Source organism: Typopeltis vanoorti, chromosome 12 (genome assembly GCF_054136105.1).
Source record: "Typopeltis vanoorti isolate ZY-2024b chromosome 12, IOZ_Tvanoo_1.0, whole genome shotgun sequence".
NCBI classification, from domain to species: Eukaryota; Metazoa; Arthropoda; class Arachnida; order Uropygi; family Thelyphonidae; genus Typopeltis; species Typopeltis vanoorti.
Genome location: NC_143560.1, coordinates 43,708,689 through 43,728,606, shown reverse-complemented (window position 1 = coordinate 43,728,606; position 19,918 = coordinate 43,708,689). Strand labels below are relative to the sequence as shown.

The window sequence follows — 19,918 nt, the reverse complement described above, 5'->3', positions numbered from 1 at the left end:
CCTCATCACTCCTGGAGTACAGTTCCACCAATGTAGCATACTGCTGCTAATCTTTTCACCCCAAAATGCATAACCTTACATTTTGTCACATTAAATTGACATCCATTCTCCTTAGCCTAGAACTCCAATCTATCCAAGTCTTCCTGAAAGATTTTGACATCTTCTGCATTCACTATTGCCCTACCTAACTTTGCATCATCAGCGAACAAATGAACTGTTCCTCTTAGATCCTTCCCTATATCGTTAATGAACAAATTAAACAGCAGTGGTCCAAGAACAGAACCCTGCGGCACACCACTAGTCACAGGCCGTCTTTTGGACTCTACTCCTGAATAAACTACTCTCTGATATCTCTCCATCAACCACCCACCTATCCATCTCACCAACCCTATACCCATTCCCATATGTTGTAGTTTACGGATTAGTATTCCATGTGGTATCCTGTCAAATTCCTTAGCCAGGTCCAGCAGTATCACTGTAAACCCATTACCTTATCCAGTTCAGCCGTCACTGTGTTATAAAACTTGAGCAAGTTACTGAGGCATGATCTACCCTTCACAAAGCCATGCTGTATCTCATTTTCATCAATCCATTCCTGTATTTTTCCCTTGGCTACTTTCTCCAAGACCTTGACAACGACTCCTGATATGCTGATCGGTCAGTAATTTGCAACAGTAGCCTTGGATCTTCCTTTATGCAGTGGAACTATTTCCCCTCCCCCCTCTTTCCACACACCTTCGGGACTGTTTTCATGGTTTTTGTCACAGTGCTGATATTTATGACAAATTTATTACAGAAGTTATTAAATTTAAAGAATTTTGTTGAATTTATTTAGGAGTGTAATATGATTTGCATCAGGAAAAGAACTAAATTGAATACCTCCAAATCTGATGCTAGATTATTGTCACTTACACATTTATATCTCATAATTCTAATCTTTTTGAACATCATTACATATGTATCTTTTACAAATCATATCTCTTTATATCTTTTACAAATCAACAAAACTTAAATTTAGAACCTTGTTATATTCCCATGAGTTTTCAAAGTTAAAGTAAAAACATGGTTGTAACAATGTCTGAATCTGGCATTTTCTTCTCTAAGTATGCTTGCATAAATTAGGAATACTGAGTGGGAAAATTCCTATTTGGTATTCCCTCACCTTCAGTTTATTTCTCTTTTAAACATAGGCACTATAAGAGGGCTCAATTCTAATTATCAAAAATTCTATTTATAGCCACTGTAAAGTTTTTATACTCCATACTTGAATATTTTCAGTATCTACTCCAGCAACAGTTACACACTGAATCCAGATGTAACATTAAGTTTGATGAGTTCCTGACTATATTTCTCTTGAACACTTTCAACCACTGTTTTGTTACTGCTTATCTCATTTAACAATTTTCCACAGTAAATTAGTATAGTAACCATACAGAACTGGAGAGGTGGCTTGAGCTGTTCGAAATCAATTATGGCACTGTGCTTGGATTATTAAATATAAACATGAAATAGAATTCATATTATATATCATTCAAGAAGTATCACATAATAATCAAATTACATAAACTTTCTTTCTGAACATTAATTCATTTCAATAATTCTGCATTTGTTCATTCTACAGAGTCAATTTAATACTTAATGGTCATTTTCTGTCCCCCCCTACACCGAAGAACAGAAATTTTATTATAATGAACAATAAATTTAACCATAGTGAACTCTCGTTATACTTCTACCACATGTTAAAGTAAATTTAGTCAGCAGCAGTGAAGAAGAGCACTGATTCTAGATAAAAATAGATAATAAGGCAAGTAAACTTAACATGAATACTGTAAATTTAAAAATCAACTTTTCTTTGCTAACCAATCAAAATAAGATATAAATTTTCATTCATATATGGTCTACCACACATAAATGCAAAATGCCTTAAGGAGAACTCCACATGTATAGCACTATTCCTTAAGAAATAGTAACCACTGCCAAATGTTTAGAAAAATTTAAAAAGAAAAAAGTATGATGTTAGAATTAGTACTAATAAACACTCCAAACTAAGTCTGTAGCCTTTTCAAACCATTAAAAAACATTCCAGTCCTTACCTCTTCTAAAATTATTATGATGAATGTGAAAAGAATAAAGGAGATCATAGTAATTTTGCTTCAGAAGATCACAAGATCTAGCTCTAGATTCCAGAATACTAATTACATCTTGCTGCATATCAATGAAAGGAAATTCTACTAATGTACGTAACTGTTTTCTCTCGCAGAGTATCACAATTAGCTGACGAAGGCAATCTTTACGCCTAAAAATACACACATAATTATGACAATGGAAAAACATTTGTTCACTAATACTATATATCATTATAATTTAATATCTCAATATAGGACATAATAAAAAATAATGTAATATATTCTTCTGTTAAAAAAAAAAACCTGAAAAAATAGAAAGCAATTTTGAAACTCATGTGTTTCTATAATATGGAACAATCATAAATAAAAATGAAGGAAAATAAGTCCACTGCATTTCCACCAAATTAGAAAATCAAGTATATAACTTATGATAATATCAGTGATATTTTAACTCAGAGGAGAGTTTATTTGTAATAAAATTAAATACATTAATATATGTGAATAAATTAATACATTTTATATATATATGCTGAGTTAACATGTACTGTTTATATTTCCACTTTTTGAATATCTTTAGAAAAATGTTAATTATCTCAGCATATAAATATATTAAATACATTTAAATATGTCATAAATTATGGAGTGTGTGTATAAATATATATATATATATACATATACACTCATGAGCAGTTGAATTAGAGATACCTTCCTAGTAGCAGGTAGCACTCCCCCTTTCGCCTTGATGACGGCAGCGATGTGGCGTGGCATGGACTTCACAAGGCAGCAGAAGCGTTGGGGAGCAAACTGATCCACGACCGCTGCACAACTTCCCACAATGCACGGAGATTGGTCGAAGCAGGGTCCAGGGCACGTATATCTCTCTTGACAGCATCCCAGATGTGTTCAACAGGATTGAGGTCAGGGGACCTCGGAAGCCAGCCAAGCATCCTCATGTCCATGGATTGTTCATCCACCCACTCGGCCACAATTCGGGAGTGGTGGGCCGGTGCATTGTCTTGCTGTAGGTACAGGTCTCCTGCAGAGTGCTGTAGGTGCAGAAATGGGTGCACATGATCTGACAGCTGGTCCCTGTATCGTTCGTTGGTGAGGGACGATGGTAGATGTACGAGGGGACTCATTTCATCCCACATAAACAGTCCCCATACAAAGATACCACCACCACCACCGGCCTGAACTGTACCCTGTTGGCACGAGGGATCCATCGCTTCATGTGCTTGCCGACACACTCATACCCTGCCACCGGCATGCACTAACACGTACCTCAACTCATCAGTCCAGGCGACCTTTTTCCAAGTGTCAAGGGTCCAATGGCGATGTTCCTGCACCCATGCCAATCGTTGTGCTTTGTGACATGAGGTAAGCAGAGGTACTCTAGTTGGGTGGTGGCTTCTGTACCCCAAAGCGAGGAGGTGGTTCTGGATGGTGTGGCTGTTCACACGTCGTTGTTGTCCAGCATTGAATTGGCGAGTGATCTGCAGCACTATGGCCGGTCTATCTGCTGTTACCATTCGAGCTAGCCGACAGCGTCCTATTTCATCGACACGTTGTACACCACGACAGTTTTCCCTGGCGGCTGTGGTTTTACCCAATTCCATGTACTCACAGTACACTCTTGCACAGTGGCCTGTGAAAAGCCCAGACAACTTCGGAGATGGAGTGCCCCATACGTCTGGCTCCAACTATCTGGCAGTGATCGAATTTGCTGAGATCTTGAGTCTTTCCCATTCTGTGCTTGACTATTACTCAGACGGTCAGTACAAGGTCTGATGACATCCCCATCACATGCCATGTGGCACTATTCTGCCAAGGCGACCACAGCACCATTTCTCCAACACAGCAGGTATCTCTAATTCAACTGCTCATGAGTGTATATATATACATACACACACACCTCTGTCCAAAAAGAAACCAAACTTTTCGAAAATAGAAGAAACTAGAAGTGCCACCTGTTGTATCTTTTTGTTGTCGAAAGCAGCAACCTTCATTAGTGTTGTGTCAACTATTTATGACATTTGTTTCATTAGAAGCCAAGTTATAGTGCCAAGCGACAGTGTGTTTTGATGAACGGTCAGAAAATGAGTTTCAAACAGAGAACTGCAATTGACTTTTGTTACTTGGTAAAAGTTTTACTGAAACGCATCAAATGCTTCAAAAAGCATACGGTGATGAATGCTTATCATGTGCTCAAGTTTATGAATGGTTTAAGCGATTTCAAAGTGGTCGTGAGACGCTTGAGGACAATGAAACGCTGGGGCATCTCCAAAAACTGGAATGAGCGAAGTTAACATCCAAAAAGTGCATGATTTCATCAAAGAAAACCCAAAATCGTCCATGAGATTCATTGAAGATGAATTGGGGATTCCAAAATCAACTGTACACAACATTTTGACTGAAAGTTTGGGCCTTCGTAAATTGAATTTGTGATTTGTTCTCCACAAGTTGACCGACGACCAAAAAATGTATTGAATTCAACACTGCAAGGACCTCATTAAAACTGCTCGTAAGGATTCAAACTTCCTTGAAATGATTGTTACTGGTGACGAAATGTGGTGTTTTGAGTATGAGTCCGAAACAAAGCGCCAGAGTGCTGAGTGGAGACCACCAAAAGAAGGGCATCCGAAAAAAAAGTCGCTTGGAGAAGTCAAAAGTAAAGACAATGCTGATTTGTTTCTAGAATTTGTTCCGCCTGGCCAAATGGTCAATGGTGAGTTCATCATCATCATCAAATTCCTGCCATGTACCCTCAAGGGGTGTACAGGATATGACAGTACTACACGAAAAAATTACATCATTACTAACTTCCTATCTACAATTTTCCTCCAAATCAGTCTGTTACTTGTCAAGACTCCAACATTATCAGATCTTATATTTCTATCGTCTAAGGCACTTTGTACCGTATCAATCCACCTATATCTTGGTCTTCCTCTGGGTCGTTTTCCTGCCAACCTGGCAGAGAACACTTGTTTTGCTAATCTTTCCTCTCCCATTCTATATAAGTGACCATACCATCTGAGATTAGCTCTGCTAACGCATTCCTGGATGCTGACAATGTCAAGTTCTTTCCTAATATCCTCATTTTTAATATGATATTGCCATTGATGCCATCTGTTCACGCCTCTAATCTTTCTCAGGACTCTCATATCTGCGGTCTCTAGTCTTTGGTCAAGTGTTTTACTTCTGACCCAGCTCTCAGATCCATAAGTTAAAATTGGTTTGAACACGGTCTTGTATACAGCTAATTTAGTGCTCCGACTAATTTCTTTCTTATTCCATATGAATTTATTCAATTGACTTCCCACGATACCAGCTTTGCTGATTCTGTTGTCTATTTCTATATTTAGTTTACCATCTTCAGTAAAAATTGTGCCTAAGTAGCTGAAATGTTTTACTTGTTCCACAGGTTCTCCATTCACAACACAGTTGACATTTTCAATGCTTCTGCCTATTTTCATTGCCTTTGTCTTTTTATTGCTGACCTTCATACCATATCTATTACAACAGCTATTCAATTTAGTCAGAGAATTTTGCAGACTTGTAGCAGATTTGTTTAGAAGTATAACATCATCCGCATAAAGCAAAGAGCTGACATTAACATCTCCAATTTTGATATCAGGTTTAATATCACATTCCTGCATAATGTGATCCATATAGATAATGAATAACAGAGGGGATAATGTACATCCTTGTCTCACACCAGATTTAACATTAAACCATCTTCCTGTACTTCCTTCAATTCTAACTGCTGACTCGCAACTCAAATAAAGACTAAGTATTGCTTGATATAATGCCCCATTGACACCATATAACTGCAGCGTATTGAATAGCTTCTCTCTTGGCACCTTGTCATATGCCTTTTCCAAATCGACAAAACTTAAATACAGATCCTTGTCATATTCCCATGCTTTCTCGACTATTTGTCGTAAAGTGAAGATCTGATCCTGACAGCCTCTATTTGGCCTGAATCCAGCTTGTTCTTCACCAAGCTTTTCTTCCACAATTCTTCTCAACCGTTTCTCAAGTATACTTGCATAGATCTTGCCAGGAACACTCAGTAGGGAAATACCTCTGTAATTCTCACATTCAGTTTTATTTCCCTTTTTATATATGGGTACTATGAGAGCTCTACTCCAATCATCAGGAATTCGTCCCTCTGTCCAGGCTTTCTGAACTATGCAGTGCAGCCACTGTAAGACTCTTATACCACCATACTTCAGCATTTCTGGTCGAATATAATCTACTCCTGCTGCCTTTCCACATTTCAAGCCTTTGATGGCTTTTTCTACTTCAAGTATGGATATGTATTCCTGACTGCATGCCTGGTCAGTGTTTTTTATCACTGTGCTGTCATCACTGCTTGTTTCATTTAGCAGTTTTTCAAAGTAATTACTCCATACTTCAAGGATATCTTTTTCTCCTGTTTTCATTTCACCTTTATCATCTCTAATTCCTTTTACAGCACTCTTTCCTCCATTCCTAAGCTTCTTCAACAACATCCAGAATATTTTGCCACCTTATTGATATTTATTTTCTATATTCTTGCCAAAGTCCTCCCATGACTTTTGTTTAGCTAGTTTTACACACTGTTTAGCTTTCTTACATTTGTCTCTGTATTCTGTAAGAGTAAAAGCTGACTTATTTGCCAGGAACTTTTGATATGCTTTCTTCTTTTCCTTCACTGCCTCTTTAACTTCCTGTGTCCACCAGGGAGTTCTGATTTTTTTATCCTTGCAGACAACCTCACCACATGACTCTCTGGCAGAATCAATCAATGTTTCCTTCAGAGTTTGCCACTGAATCTCCAAGGTTTGATTCCTGTTCTCAAACTCTTTCATTTTCTTTTCAATAATATTTCTGTATTTTAGTCTACAGTTCACATCTGAGAGCTGCTCAACTTTTATTCGCTTTAAAACTTTCTTACATGTTATTCTTTTCAATATGATATTCAATTTTATCCTGCTCAAGACTAAATAGTGATCACTTCCAATTTCAAATCCTCTGTACACTCTGGTGTCCTGCACCAGGGAGAAAACATCACTATCAACAATAACATAGTCAATGAGACTTTTCTTATTCCTAGCCTCTTCTCTCCATGTGAATTTGTGCACATTTTTATGTTGGAACATGGTGTTAGTAATAACCAGTCCATGTCCTGAGCAGAAATCCAACAGATATTTGCCATTATTATTAGCTTTGCTCTTTTCTCCAAATTTTCCGAAAATATTTTTGTATGTCTGACCATCATTTCCTACTTTGCTATTTAGATCCCCAACAAGGACCAACTTTTCCTTTTTCATTGTGTCAGTTGCTTTTTCTAAAGCCTCAAAAAATTCCTCCACTTCTACCTTAGTAGAACCTTCTGTGGGACCATAGGCACAAATAAGTCTCATTGTCCAGTTCCCCATTCTCATATTTGCCCACATTGCTCTACTTGAGACTGATTGCCATTCAAGAAGATTAGCCTCGTATTTTGTGTTGAATACTATGGCTACTCCTTCTTTTCCTTGATTGTCATTGCCTGAATATAACATTTTGTATTTATTGCTCAGAAAGATCTCACCAGTTTTGGTCTTTTTTGTTTCAGTCACCCCTATTATGTCGATCTGGTACTTATCTAATTCCTCAGCTAGCTGCATTTCTTTGCCATTCAGGCTTCTTACGTTGATAGTACCGATCTTTAACTCTGGTGATCTTGAGTTGGGGTGTATTTTCAGATTTGTTCCAGTAGCTGACTTTTCGCTGTTCGCCCTGGTTCCCTGGCGAAAACAACGGGGGCCTTGTTTAACAGGGCGACGCCCCAGCCGGCATGAAATTTTGTCATGTTGTACCATCATTTTTTATTTTGGTTTAACCAATAAGAATACAATTTGGTCGGCTAAATCCCAAATTGCCAGCCCATCCTCGTTCGTTCAGTATCAAAGTAGATACCCAACAGGGTGCACCACGAGAAGGTGAGGATTGGACATTAGGTCAGAAGCCCTGGTCGGTTCTCCGCATTCCTTTAAAGGCTATGTGGAGGTCTCCTCTCAGTTATACAGCTTTGACCCTTAAGCACCTCCAATGACCCTTAAGCACCCCCAATGGTGAGTTTTATCTCGAAATTTTGAAGTGAATGATAGTGAGAATTAGTCACGTATGGCATGAATATCATGACGACTGACCATTCGTCAAAACACACTATCACTCTTGGCACTATAACTCGGCTTCTAATGAAACAAATGTCATAAACAGTTGACACAACACTAACAAAGGTTGCCACTTTCGACAACAAAAAGATACAACAGGTGGTGCCACTAGTTTCTTCTATTTTCGAAAAGTTCAGTTTCTTTTTTTGGACAGAGGGTGTATATATCCACTATTAAATCATCACAGAACAGTTATATACAACACTACTGCATTCTTGTGAAGGCGACCATAGCAGTGTTCTGAATTTATTCACACTGTTATATATATATATAGAGAGAGAGAGAATTTTTTTGGAAGGGGGGGGGACCTGCAGCATGTACAATATATCAATAACGCTTTACAAGTGCTAGTGGAGATGCATTGGTAATAACCTGAAAAATGAACACAGAAGATGCTATACAATTCTTTGCTGATAAATAGAATAGAAAATCAATATGCTAAAACATTCAAAAAGTAGATAAAAGACTAGAATCAAAATATCTGATGAATTTTCCCCAGTGATTCACATGTGCTGTGAAAGTCAATGTTCCTGAAATCCAAATGAATTTGGTGGGTCAGTCACAGCATTAAAGAACTTCACTTCAGCTGCACTTAATTTTTAAACTGTCCCAAGCTGTAATAACCTTCCCAAGCTTACTGTCAAACTGAACAGAGCAGCAAGTGTGGTTTACTATACTTCCCAGTTTGATGATGATGCACAGATCCTACAGGAAGACTTAAAAAATGGGCAAGTAAATGGCTGCCAATTTAATGTGGCCAAATGTAAGGTGATGCACTTTGGGAAGAGATCAAAAGCTGTGTACTATACTGATGGAATTGAACTGCAAGAAGCTGTTGAGGACAGAAAGCTGAAGTTTAGAGAGCATATTTGCAAAGGTAACCAAAACAGCACATCAGATTAAGTGGTTGTTAAAGAACAGACTAACAAGCAGGAATAGATAGGTTATTATTTCCCTATATCAGGTCACATCTGGACTACTGCACACAGATTTGGACCGCTGGATTCAATGGGGAGATGAAGAAATTGTGGAGAGGATCCAGAGGTGAGTGAATAAGATTGTGGCAGGTCGATGCAATGTCCACTATTAGAATAGATCGAGTCTGTGGGCTTCAAAAACCAGCTAATGCTTCTTAATGTCTCTAGCTTAACTGAGACATTAAGAAGAATATAAGTTATTATAGGAATTTTGGAAAGAAGAGAAGAAGAGGGGGGGGGGGGTCACCATCGGAACTTATGTAAGAGTATTAGGACTAGATTTTTATTTTGGAAGTAGCAAATGGGTGGAATGGTTGCCAGAGGTGGTTGTGAGTGCTTCATCAGTGAATGAGTGAGTTTAAGGAAGTATTGTATGAATAATGGATCTCCAGTGATGAGTCTTCTGACTCCAAGGAGATACCTGTATGATAATAATAATAATAATAATAATAATAATATACCTCTGCTGGAGCATACCAGTTGTGTAATTCTATGAAAATGAGACAGAAAACACTCAAGCACAGAGAAACTTCAATTCAAAAACTAGTGTATTAAAAGCACATACCATTAAATAATCAGTCAACAATCAATTTTCTTAACACATTTATATGGCAAATAAATTTTGAAAAACAAAAGGCTATTTCATTTTTAGAAAGACACAAAATCACATAAATGAAAACTGAATTTTTGGAAATTAATTATGCATTTTAGAAAACTAATTTTAAATTATTATTGTATACTGAATGTTTCACCATTCTTGTCAATGATGTTAAACAGTAGCAATAATTTTATTGAACTAAAAGCTTTTATTCTCGATAAATAATGAGAAACAAAACTTAATAAAGCTATTGTTCTAAAACTGATGAAACAAGTGACTGTTCTAAAACTAATACACAGAGATACCATGAAACATTTGTAAAAAATAAAGAAATAATAATAGATAAATAAAATAATCAGAAATAAAATAAATAAATAAATAAATTATTTACTAAAAATTCAGACTGAATCAAATACATCCATGATTAGATGTAATGGATTAGAAACAATACAATAAAATCAAACAAAGTTTCTATCACCATAATCTAGCATTTTGTAAACTGTAACATTTGGAAAAGCTAACGTCTTGCTAGCAATTAATTAGCTAAAATACTCAGTGCTGTATGTATTCAGCCATTAGAAATTACATATTATAATATATGAGACCAATGATGGATGATGTTAACTATCCAACCAATCATTTAACAAAAACATATGGAAGACCAAAATTTAATTGGACTATATAAGCTCTTTCTATATATATATATATATATACATACACACACACATATATATACACAGTCATACCCCGACTTACGCAAATCCGGAGTTATATGTACGTATTCCCATCCCGCCTCACCACTGGTCGTATCTTTCAGGCGCCGGCTGCATTCGCCAGTGTCGCACATGCTGTGAACAAGCACTGACGTGTTTCGCGCAGTCTCCATTCATACACGATTTTTATAGTCTACAAACCTTGCAATTGTTTAGTGTTATGTTCTTGATAAAAATTTTATCACATAAAAAATAATAATGTCATCCAAAAGAAGCAAGTCCGATTCTTCTACAGCTAGCAAGAAAAGAAAAACATTGACTTTGGAAACAAAACTTAACATTATTAAAGATTTTGAAGGCGGAATGAAAATTTGTGAGCTAGCAAAGAAGTTCGATCTACAGGAATCCACAGTAAGAACAGTCATAAAAGAAAGGTTTACAGATTTTGGATGACATAGATTCTAACGAGGAACGAATTGTAGCCACAAGGCAAGGAATAAAAAAAATCATTAGCTTGCTATGAAGAAATTTTGCCTGACAAGAAAAAGACATTATGCCGTCAGACAAATCTATTAGATTTTATGAAACCATCGACATCGAAATAAGTTTCTTTTTTTTATGTACGAAAAACTACAATTATGATTATATTTCTTAAAAAATATAGGTGTTTTAGTAAATCTTTTGTCCCAATTGTATGTTTGTATATGTAAATTACATGCAAAATTATACCCCGAGTTACACGAATTCGACGTACGCGCTTTTTGTTGGTCCACCTACCGCGTAACTTCAGGGTTTTACTGTGTGTGTGTATATATATATATATAAAACCACTAAAGAATTCATTAATATGATCACACAAATATATATATCAAAAGGTCTTATAGTGACTTATATTTATATATATAAATGTAAAAAACAACTAAAGAATTCATTAATATGATCACTTAAGAATCAAACACTTCAATCCTTAAATGATCCTGTTAATGAAATGATAGATGTCTAAAAGATTATGTGGAATGGAGATATATATATACAAACCAGGGCTTCATATCTAGTCCACATATGGCTATGTTGGCCTTCTGAAGTATCTGCTCTGATGCTGAATAAATGAAAATTGTGCTTATTTTGGACTTTGCTAAATAAACTATATTCTATATTAGCTGAAACCACATACTTATCACAATAAAACATAAAGTGATATCATGCAGATGGGACATGGAAAGTTATATAACATCCACTGCTATTTTATAACACATGTAATTCTATAACACAGCCGTCACTGTGTTCTATAACACAGTGACGGCTGAACTGGATAAGGGTAACGGGTTTACAGTGATTCTACTGGACCTTGCTAAAGTCTTTGATAGGATACCACATGGAATTCTAATCATTAAATTGCAGCATATGAGAATCGATATGGGGTTGGTGAGATGGATAGGAGGGTGGTTGATAGAGAGATACCAGAGAGTGGTTTTCAGGAGTGGAGTCCAAAAGACGGCTTGTGACTAGTGGTGTGACACATTGTTCTGTTCTTGGACCACTACTTTTCAATTTGTTCATTAACGATATAGGAAAGGATCAGAGAGGAAGTGTTCACTTGTTTGCTAATGATGCAAAGTTAGGTAGAGCAATAGTGAATGCTCACGATGTCAAAATTTTGCAGGATGATTTGGATAGTTTGGAGGACTGGGCTAAGGAGAATGGATGTCAATTTAATGTGAAAAAATAAGATTTTGCATTTTGGGGTGAAAAGATTAGCAGCAGTATATCACACTGGTGGAGCTGTACTCCAGGAGATTGACGAGGTCAGGGATTTGGGAGTGTTGTTGGATAGGGAGTTGAAGTTTAAGGGACACATCGCAAAAGTGGCAAAATCAGCTCATCAAATCACTTGGTTGTTGAAAAACACTTTAACAAGCAGAGACAAACAGGTTATTGTTCCTCTGTATCGAGCCTTGATAAAACCTCATCTAGACTACTGTGCCCAGATAGCCAGGGTTTCTTTTCGATGGGGAGGAGGTGGAGAGGATCCAGAGACGAGTGACCAAGATAATAGCAGGACTACGGAATGAACCTTATGAGAACAGGTTGAATATTTGTGGGCTGCAGAAATTGGTTGATAGGTGGAAAAGGGGTGATATGATTGAGACATTCAAATTACTGAAGGGTTTCTATAAGATTAATTCAGAAGATATTTTTCAGAATAGGACTAGTAGTGGGAGGATTAGGGGCCATCCATAAAGCTTGGTAAGAGTGTGGTTAGCAAGGGTGTTAGAGCTAGGTTTTTTACTTGGAGAGTGGTAAATGAGTGGAATAAGCTGCCAGAGTTGTGCATTTATAGTCATGGCACACACCATGTTGTGGGTGCCATGACTGTAAATGAGTTCAAGGTGAAGTATGATAGATACTGTGTGAATATTGAATAGTTGTTCTTGACATGATGTTGGGCCTCCCTCGAGAGTCTAAGGACTCCTCGGTGCTGCCGGTAATAATAATAATAATTTTCATCAGGAAAGAAAGTAAACAGTGAAAAGCCAGCAAGTTGAACAATCTCAACAGAAATTACAACAAACACCTTCCACATATGAAGCATCAATGAAAAGAAGTGGAGCTAGTAAAGGAATTACAAAAATGCCAACATAATGGTGTTGTTAATGGGGGGGGGGGGGGAAACCTAAGTGATAAGACAATTTATACAAGTACCAGGAATCAGGGGAAGATTGAAGTGATTATAGTATTCATAACAAAATATACTTCTTGAATGGGGACAAATTTAAAGTGGAAAGATACGGTCAAGGTTCGTCTGGAAAAGAAGTAAATAAATTTTGAATCCTAATGTTTAGGATTATATGTTGATTCTCCATTATCGTATATAGTTTAAGGAAATTAACAGCATATTTGTAAATATATAAAATTATTCAATTATTATCCTATACTTCACCCAAGGCAAATCAACATCATCAGGGATTAATACACTTGTATTAGACATGTGCATGCATTCAGTAACAAAGATGAAAAAAAAAACCCAGAGATATAGGAAGACCTAAAGTCCTACTGGTTCAGTTGTGTTTTCTTGGTCGTTGGGCTAACTGTCTATGGATGAGGGTTTAACATATGAGGGACCACATCACTCTTCACTCAAGTAGAGTGATGTGCGCAAATATGAGAACGGGGAACTGGACAATGAGACTTATTTGTGCCTATCAAAAAATTCCTCCATTTCTACCTTATTTGATGTTTTAGAAAAAGGAAAAGTTGGTCCTTGTTGGGGATCTAACTAGCAGCGTAGAAAGTGATTGTCAGACATACAAAAATATTTTGGGAAAATTTGGAGAAAAGAGCAAAGCTAAGAATAATGGCAAATATCTGTTGGATTTCTGCTCAGGACATGGACTGGTTATTACTAACACCATGTTCCAACATAAAAATGTGCACACATTCACATGGAGAGAAGAAGCAGGGAATAAGAAAAGTCTCATTGACTATATTAGTGTTGATAGTGATGTTTTCTCTCTGGTGTACAGAGGATTTGAAATTGGAAGTGATCACTATTTAGTCTAAAGCAGGATAAATTGAATTTCATATTGAAAAGCAGAACGTAAGAAACTTTTAAAACGAACAAAAGTTGAGCAGCTCTCAGATGTGAACTGCAGACTAAAATATACAAACATTATACAAGAAAAAAATGAAAGAGTTTGAGAACAGGAATCAAACCTTGGAGATTCAGTGGCAAGCTCTGAAGAAAACATTGATTGATTCTGCCAGAGAGGCATGTGGTGAGGTTGTCTGTAAGGATAGTAAAATCAGAACTCCATGGTGGACACAGGAAGCTAAAGAGGCAGTGAAGGAAAAGAAGAAAGCATATCAAAAGTTCCTGTCATATAAGTCAGCTTGTGCTCTTAGAGAATACAGAGACAAATGTAAGAAAGCTAAACGTTGTGTAAAACTAGCTAAACAAAAAGTCATGGGAAGACTTTGGTAAGAACATAGAAAACAAATATCAAGAAAATGGCAAGATATTCTGGAGGTTGTTGAAGAAGCTCAGAAATGGAGGAAACAGTGCTGTAAAAGGAATTAGAAATGATAAAGGTGATATGAAAACTGGATAAAAAGATATCCTTGAAGTATGGAGTAATTACTTCAAAAAATTGCTAAATGAAACTGGCAGTGATCACATCACAGTGATAAAAAACACTGGCCAGGCATGCAATCAGGAATACATATCCATACTTGAAGTAGAAAAATCCATCAAAGGCTTGAAATGTGGCAAGGTAGCAGGAGTAGATGATATTTGACCAGAAATGCTGAAGTATGGTGGCATAAGAGTCTTACAGTGGCTGCACTGCATAGTTCAGAGGGCCTAGACAGAAGGAAGAATTCCAGATGATTGGAGTAGAGCTCTCATTGTATCCATATATAAAAAGGGAAATAAAACTGATTGTGAGAATTACAGAGGTATTTCTCTACTGAGTGTTCCTGGTAAGATTTATGCCAGTATACTTGAGAAACGGTTTAGAAGGATTGTGGAAGAGAAGCTTGGTGAGGAACAAGCTGGATTCTAGCCAAATAGAGGCTGTCAGGATGAGATATTCACTTTACGACAAATAGTTGAAAAGACATGGGAATATAACAAAGATCTGTATTTAAGTTTTGTAGATTTGGAAAAAGCATATGACAAGGTGCCAAGAGAGAAGCTATTCAAAACGCTACAGTTGTATGGTGTCAGTGGATCATTACATCAAGCAATATTTAGTTTTTATTTGAGTTGTAAGTCAGCAGTTAGAATTGAAAAAAGTACAGGGTGATAATGTACACCTTGTGTGACACCAGATTTGTTAAATCTGGTGTCAGACAAGGTGTACATTATCACCTCTATTATTCATTATCTATATGGATAACATTATGAAGGAAAGTGCTATTAAACCTGATATCAAAATTTGAGATTTTTATGTCAGCTCCTTGCATTATGCAGATGATGTTATACTTCTAAATAAATCTGCTACAAGTCTGCAAGATTCCCTGACTAAATTGAATAACTGTTGTGATAGATATGATATGAAGATCAGCAATAACAAGACAAAGATAATGAAAATAGGCAGAAGTATTGAAAATATCAGCTGCATTGTGAATGGAGAACCTATAGAACAAGTAAAACATTTCAGCTCCTTAGGCACGATTTTTAGTGAAGATGGTAAATTAAATATGGAAATAGACAACAGAATCAACAAAGCTGGTATGGTAGGAAGTCAACTGAATAAATTTATATGGAATAAGAGAGAAATTAGTCAAAATACTAAATTAGCTGTATACAAGACAGTGTTCAAACCAGTTTTAACTTATGGATCTGAGAGCTGGGTCAGAAATAAAACACTTGACCAAAGACTAGAAACCGCAGATATGAGAGTTCTGAGAAAGATTAGGGGCGTGAACAGATGGCATCAATGGCAATATCATATTAAAAATGAGGATATTAGAAAAGAACTCGACATTGTCAGCATCCAGGAATGCGTTAGCAGAGCTAATCTCAAGTGGTATGGTCACTTAAACAGAATGGGCGAGGAAAGATTAGCCAAACAAGTGTTCTCTGCCAGGTTGGCAGGAAAAAGACCCAGAGGAAGACCAAGACATAGGTGGATTGATATGGTAAAAAGTGCCTTAGAAGATAGATAGATATATAAATATAAGATCTGACAATGTTGTAGCTTTGACAGGTAGCAGATTGATTTGGCAGAAAATTGTAGGTAGGAAGTTAGTAATGATGTAAATTTTTCATGTAGTACTATCATATCCTGTACACCCCTTGAGGGTAAATGTCAGGAATTTGATGATGATTGTCTACATAGCATAGCTAAATAGTAGGTTCAAGGGGGGAAGAATTTAGGGCATTCTTTTCAAATGTCTCCATGAAAAAGTTAGCTGCAGGGGTCGGGGAAACTCATATATGTATACCATCAATTTGCTTGTAGAAATTTCCTTGCCAAACAAAATAGCCCAAGTTCATAGTGAACTGAAAAAGGAATGCGATATCAGGAGGAAATTCTGTCTGGATAAGTGCCAAGGTGTCTTCAAGTGGGACATTTGTGAATCAGGAGGAGATATCAAAACTGACCATTAAGCCAGTGTGGCAAAGTGTTTGGTCTTGTATACTGGAAATGGGCTGAGTTTTTGATATATGGTGAGGTATTGACAGTAGTACAGGAAAGCACTTTAGCTAAATGTTTAGCTAGTTTGTAGGTAGGTGAGTCTATACCATCTACAATTGGAATCTCAGAAAGTGGCAAGATATTAAAAAAAAAAAAGCACAATCTTGTGACAACTTATAAACCACACAAAAAGCTAGTACCACTTATCTGTTACTCCAAACATCAGCTACAACCTCTGGATTTAATTGGAGTGTACTAAGTATACTGCAGCTGCAACCTGTCTTATTATGGACAACAGGTAGACTGCTTACATCTGTATAGCAGAGCACCAGGATTACATCTGATTCCACTACTATGGCTGCTCAGGATTAGCAGACCATGCCCTGGATACCTGGCACAGATTCTGTTTTTCCTCGAATCAGCTGCAGCCCTTACCAACTATCCTAACCTATACAAATATGGCTGTATCAGACTCCCACCTCATATGGAAATATATGGATAAGTGCCAAGGTGTCTTCAAGTGGGACATTTGTAAATGTCATGTGGCCATTCCTCATCTGCAGACAGTCAGCCCAATGACCAAGAACACACAACTGAAGCCAATAGGTGGTGTAATTGTAGGACTTTAGGTCTTCCTGTATTTCTCCAGTTTTTTCTTCTTTGTTACTGAAGTGTTCCTGTGTGCACGTGTCTAACACAGGTCTATTAATCACTGATGATGCCGATTTGACTTCAGTGAAATAAAGAATAATAATAAATAATTTTATTTATTAACAAATACGTTGTTAATGTTCTTAAATGATATATAATGCCAAAGAAATGTGAGTTATCAAAGAAAGCAGCCGACAAAAATGAAAACCCAATACTTGCAAAAAATTAATTCTAGACATATTAAAATAGTTTATGTAAATTTGTAAAAAAACCAAGCTAAATAATAAATACCTGATAGATTTCTGCACAGAACACGGACTTGACTAACAACATCTTTCAACATTAAAGGAGATGAATAAATTCAGAAAAAAAAGGGAAAGAATCTGAAAAGATGAACTCTCACTCCTTGAGGAGTGAGAATTTTCAAAGGAAAGAATTAAAGATACTAATAAGTAAACTGATGGTCTTGCATCAGATGACGAAATTCATCTACTACCTAAAAACTTTCATGAACATCTAGAACATCTGAGATCTGAATCAATGATCTATAATTAAAAGCAGATGCTATCTGCCCTACTTACCTACCAACCTTTGAATTTCAACACATCCAGGATAATCATTCTAGTTTTGATACATTCGATATAGCATTTCTTTGTTAAAATTGTAAATTCAACAATATCATCAAAAAATATAAAATACTGAGTTCTGCCACTCATTTGGCTCAGTATTTCCATGGATCCAGCTTCCACTAATGAATTCCACCACGAAATAAGATTGAAACCAGTTCTGAGTAGTGATCCTTCACATAAGGGATTATATAATATAAAGGAATATAATCCCTTAGGGATTAAGTGGATGAGTAGCAATATAAAGCAGGAGCTGCAAAAAAAGACAGCATTGTAGAAGGAATATAAACAAATAGGTGATCAACATGCTCATGAGTAATAATATAAAGCACAAGAAAGAAGGGTAACAAGTATGGTAAGGAAGGATAAATCAGATTTTGATACAAAATTAGCCACACAGGCCAAAGTAAATTAAATCCAAACGTTTTTTTGCTATATGACAAGTAAGAGAAAGAGTGATTAAAGAAAGATAAAGTTACTCAGTGCTGATGGTAGGACAGTGACAGAAGCAGAAGAAATAGTTCAATTACTAAATGATCACTTGGTACCTAGACTCCAGGTTGTGAAGCTGAAGATACTGATGTGAGAGATGAGGTAGAGGAACTGGAGGTATTCAGTATATTGAAAAATATCAATGTGAATACAGTAGTGGGCCTGGACAGTATGTCAGCTCATGTGCAAGTGAACTGGTGCTTCCTCTGATGAAGCTGTTTAATATAAGTATCAGCTCTGGTACAGTTCCAAGGAAATGGAATGAGGGTAAGATAAATCCATTACATAAAGGTGGCTCCAAGACAGAAGTAGCAATTTGCACAGACCAATTAGTATTGTAAAGTTGGTTAAAGGTAAAATTCAGGAATGGGTAGATAAGAATGATACTTTATAGAGGGAAGCAAGGATTTGTAAAAAGAAGGTCCTGTACCTCAGTAATTTATTCATATTTCATAATAAGGTGACAGTGGGATTGCATAAAGGAAATGGTTACACTGTGATACTGATGGATTTTGCAAAGGCATTTGACAGAATACTGTATGAATAATTACCATATAAGTTGAAGCAAATGGGAATGGATACGAGGCTGGTGGCATGGATGGGGAGGGGGAGGTCACTGATAGAAGTCAGAGCAGAGGTTGGTGAATGGTAGAATGGAATCAAGATGAATGAGGGTAGCTAATGGAGTGCCTCAGGGCTCTGTACTAGGACCACTACCCTTTAATTTGTACATTAATGATATAGAAGATTTGAAGCATGAGGAGAGGGAGAGTTATTCATTTTTTTGATAATGCAAAACTAGGGAGGGCAATAGTTGATAAAGGTGATATAGATATCTTACAAGATGATTTAAATAAATTGACAGTGTGGGTAAAGGATAATGGTTGTCAATTTAATGTTATAAAATGTAAGGTAATGCACTTTCGGATGAAAACATTGCCTACTTCGTATCATATTGATGGTACTAGATTATAGTAAATTGATGTGGCTAAGGATTTCTATCCACCATCATCCCCAGATTAGGGATGATGGTGGATAGAAATTTGAAATTCAGAGTACATATTGCAAGAGTTGTAAAAATAGCTCAGAGGATTATTTTGATGTTAAAGAACACATTGACAAGTAAAGACAGGGAGGTTATTATCCCTCTTTATAAGGCTGATTTGACCACAAGTTGACTACTGTGCACAGATTTTGTCACCTGTGTAATGTTTCCTATGAGGATAGGTTGAAGGTGTGTGGGTTGCAGAACTTAGCTGACAGGCAGAAGAGAGAGGATACGATAGAAACTTATAGGTTACTAAAGGATTCTATAAACATGGCTACCGTGTGTGGGTGTGAAGCTTGTGCCTCACACAAAGGCATCTGATCAGGAGGGGCACCATTTCA

General features: G+C 36.7%; 1 protein-coding gene across 1 annotated transcript in view; it reads right to left on the bottom strand.

Moving 5' to 3' along the window:
* Nup160 (nuclear pore complex protein Nup160) overlaps positions 1-19,918 on the bottom strand; it is a 361,484-nt gene that overhangs the window by 70,034 nt on the left and 271,532 nt on the right. The window contains exon 25 of the mRNA XM_090401602.1: positions 2,094-2,296. Within this exon, the coding sequence (XP_090257728.1) occupies positions 2,094-2,296 (203 nt within the window). The remainder of the gene's footprint in view (positions 1-2,093; positions 2,297-19,918) is intronic.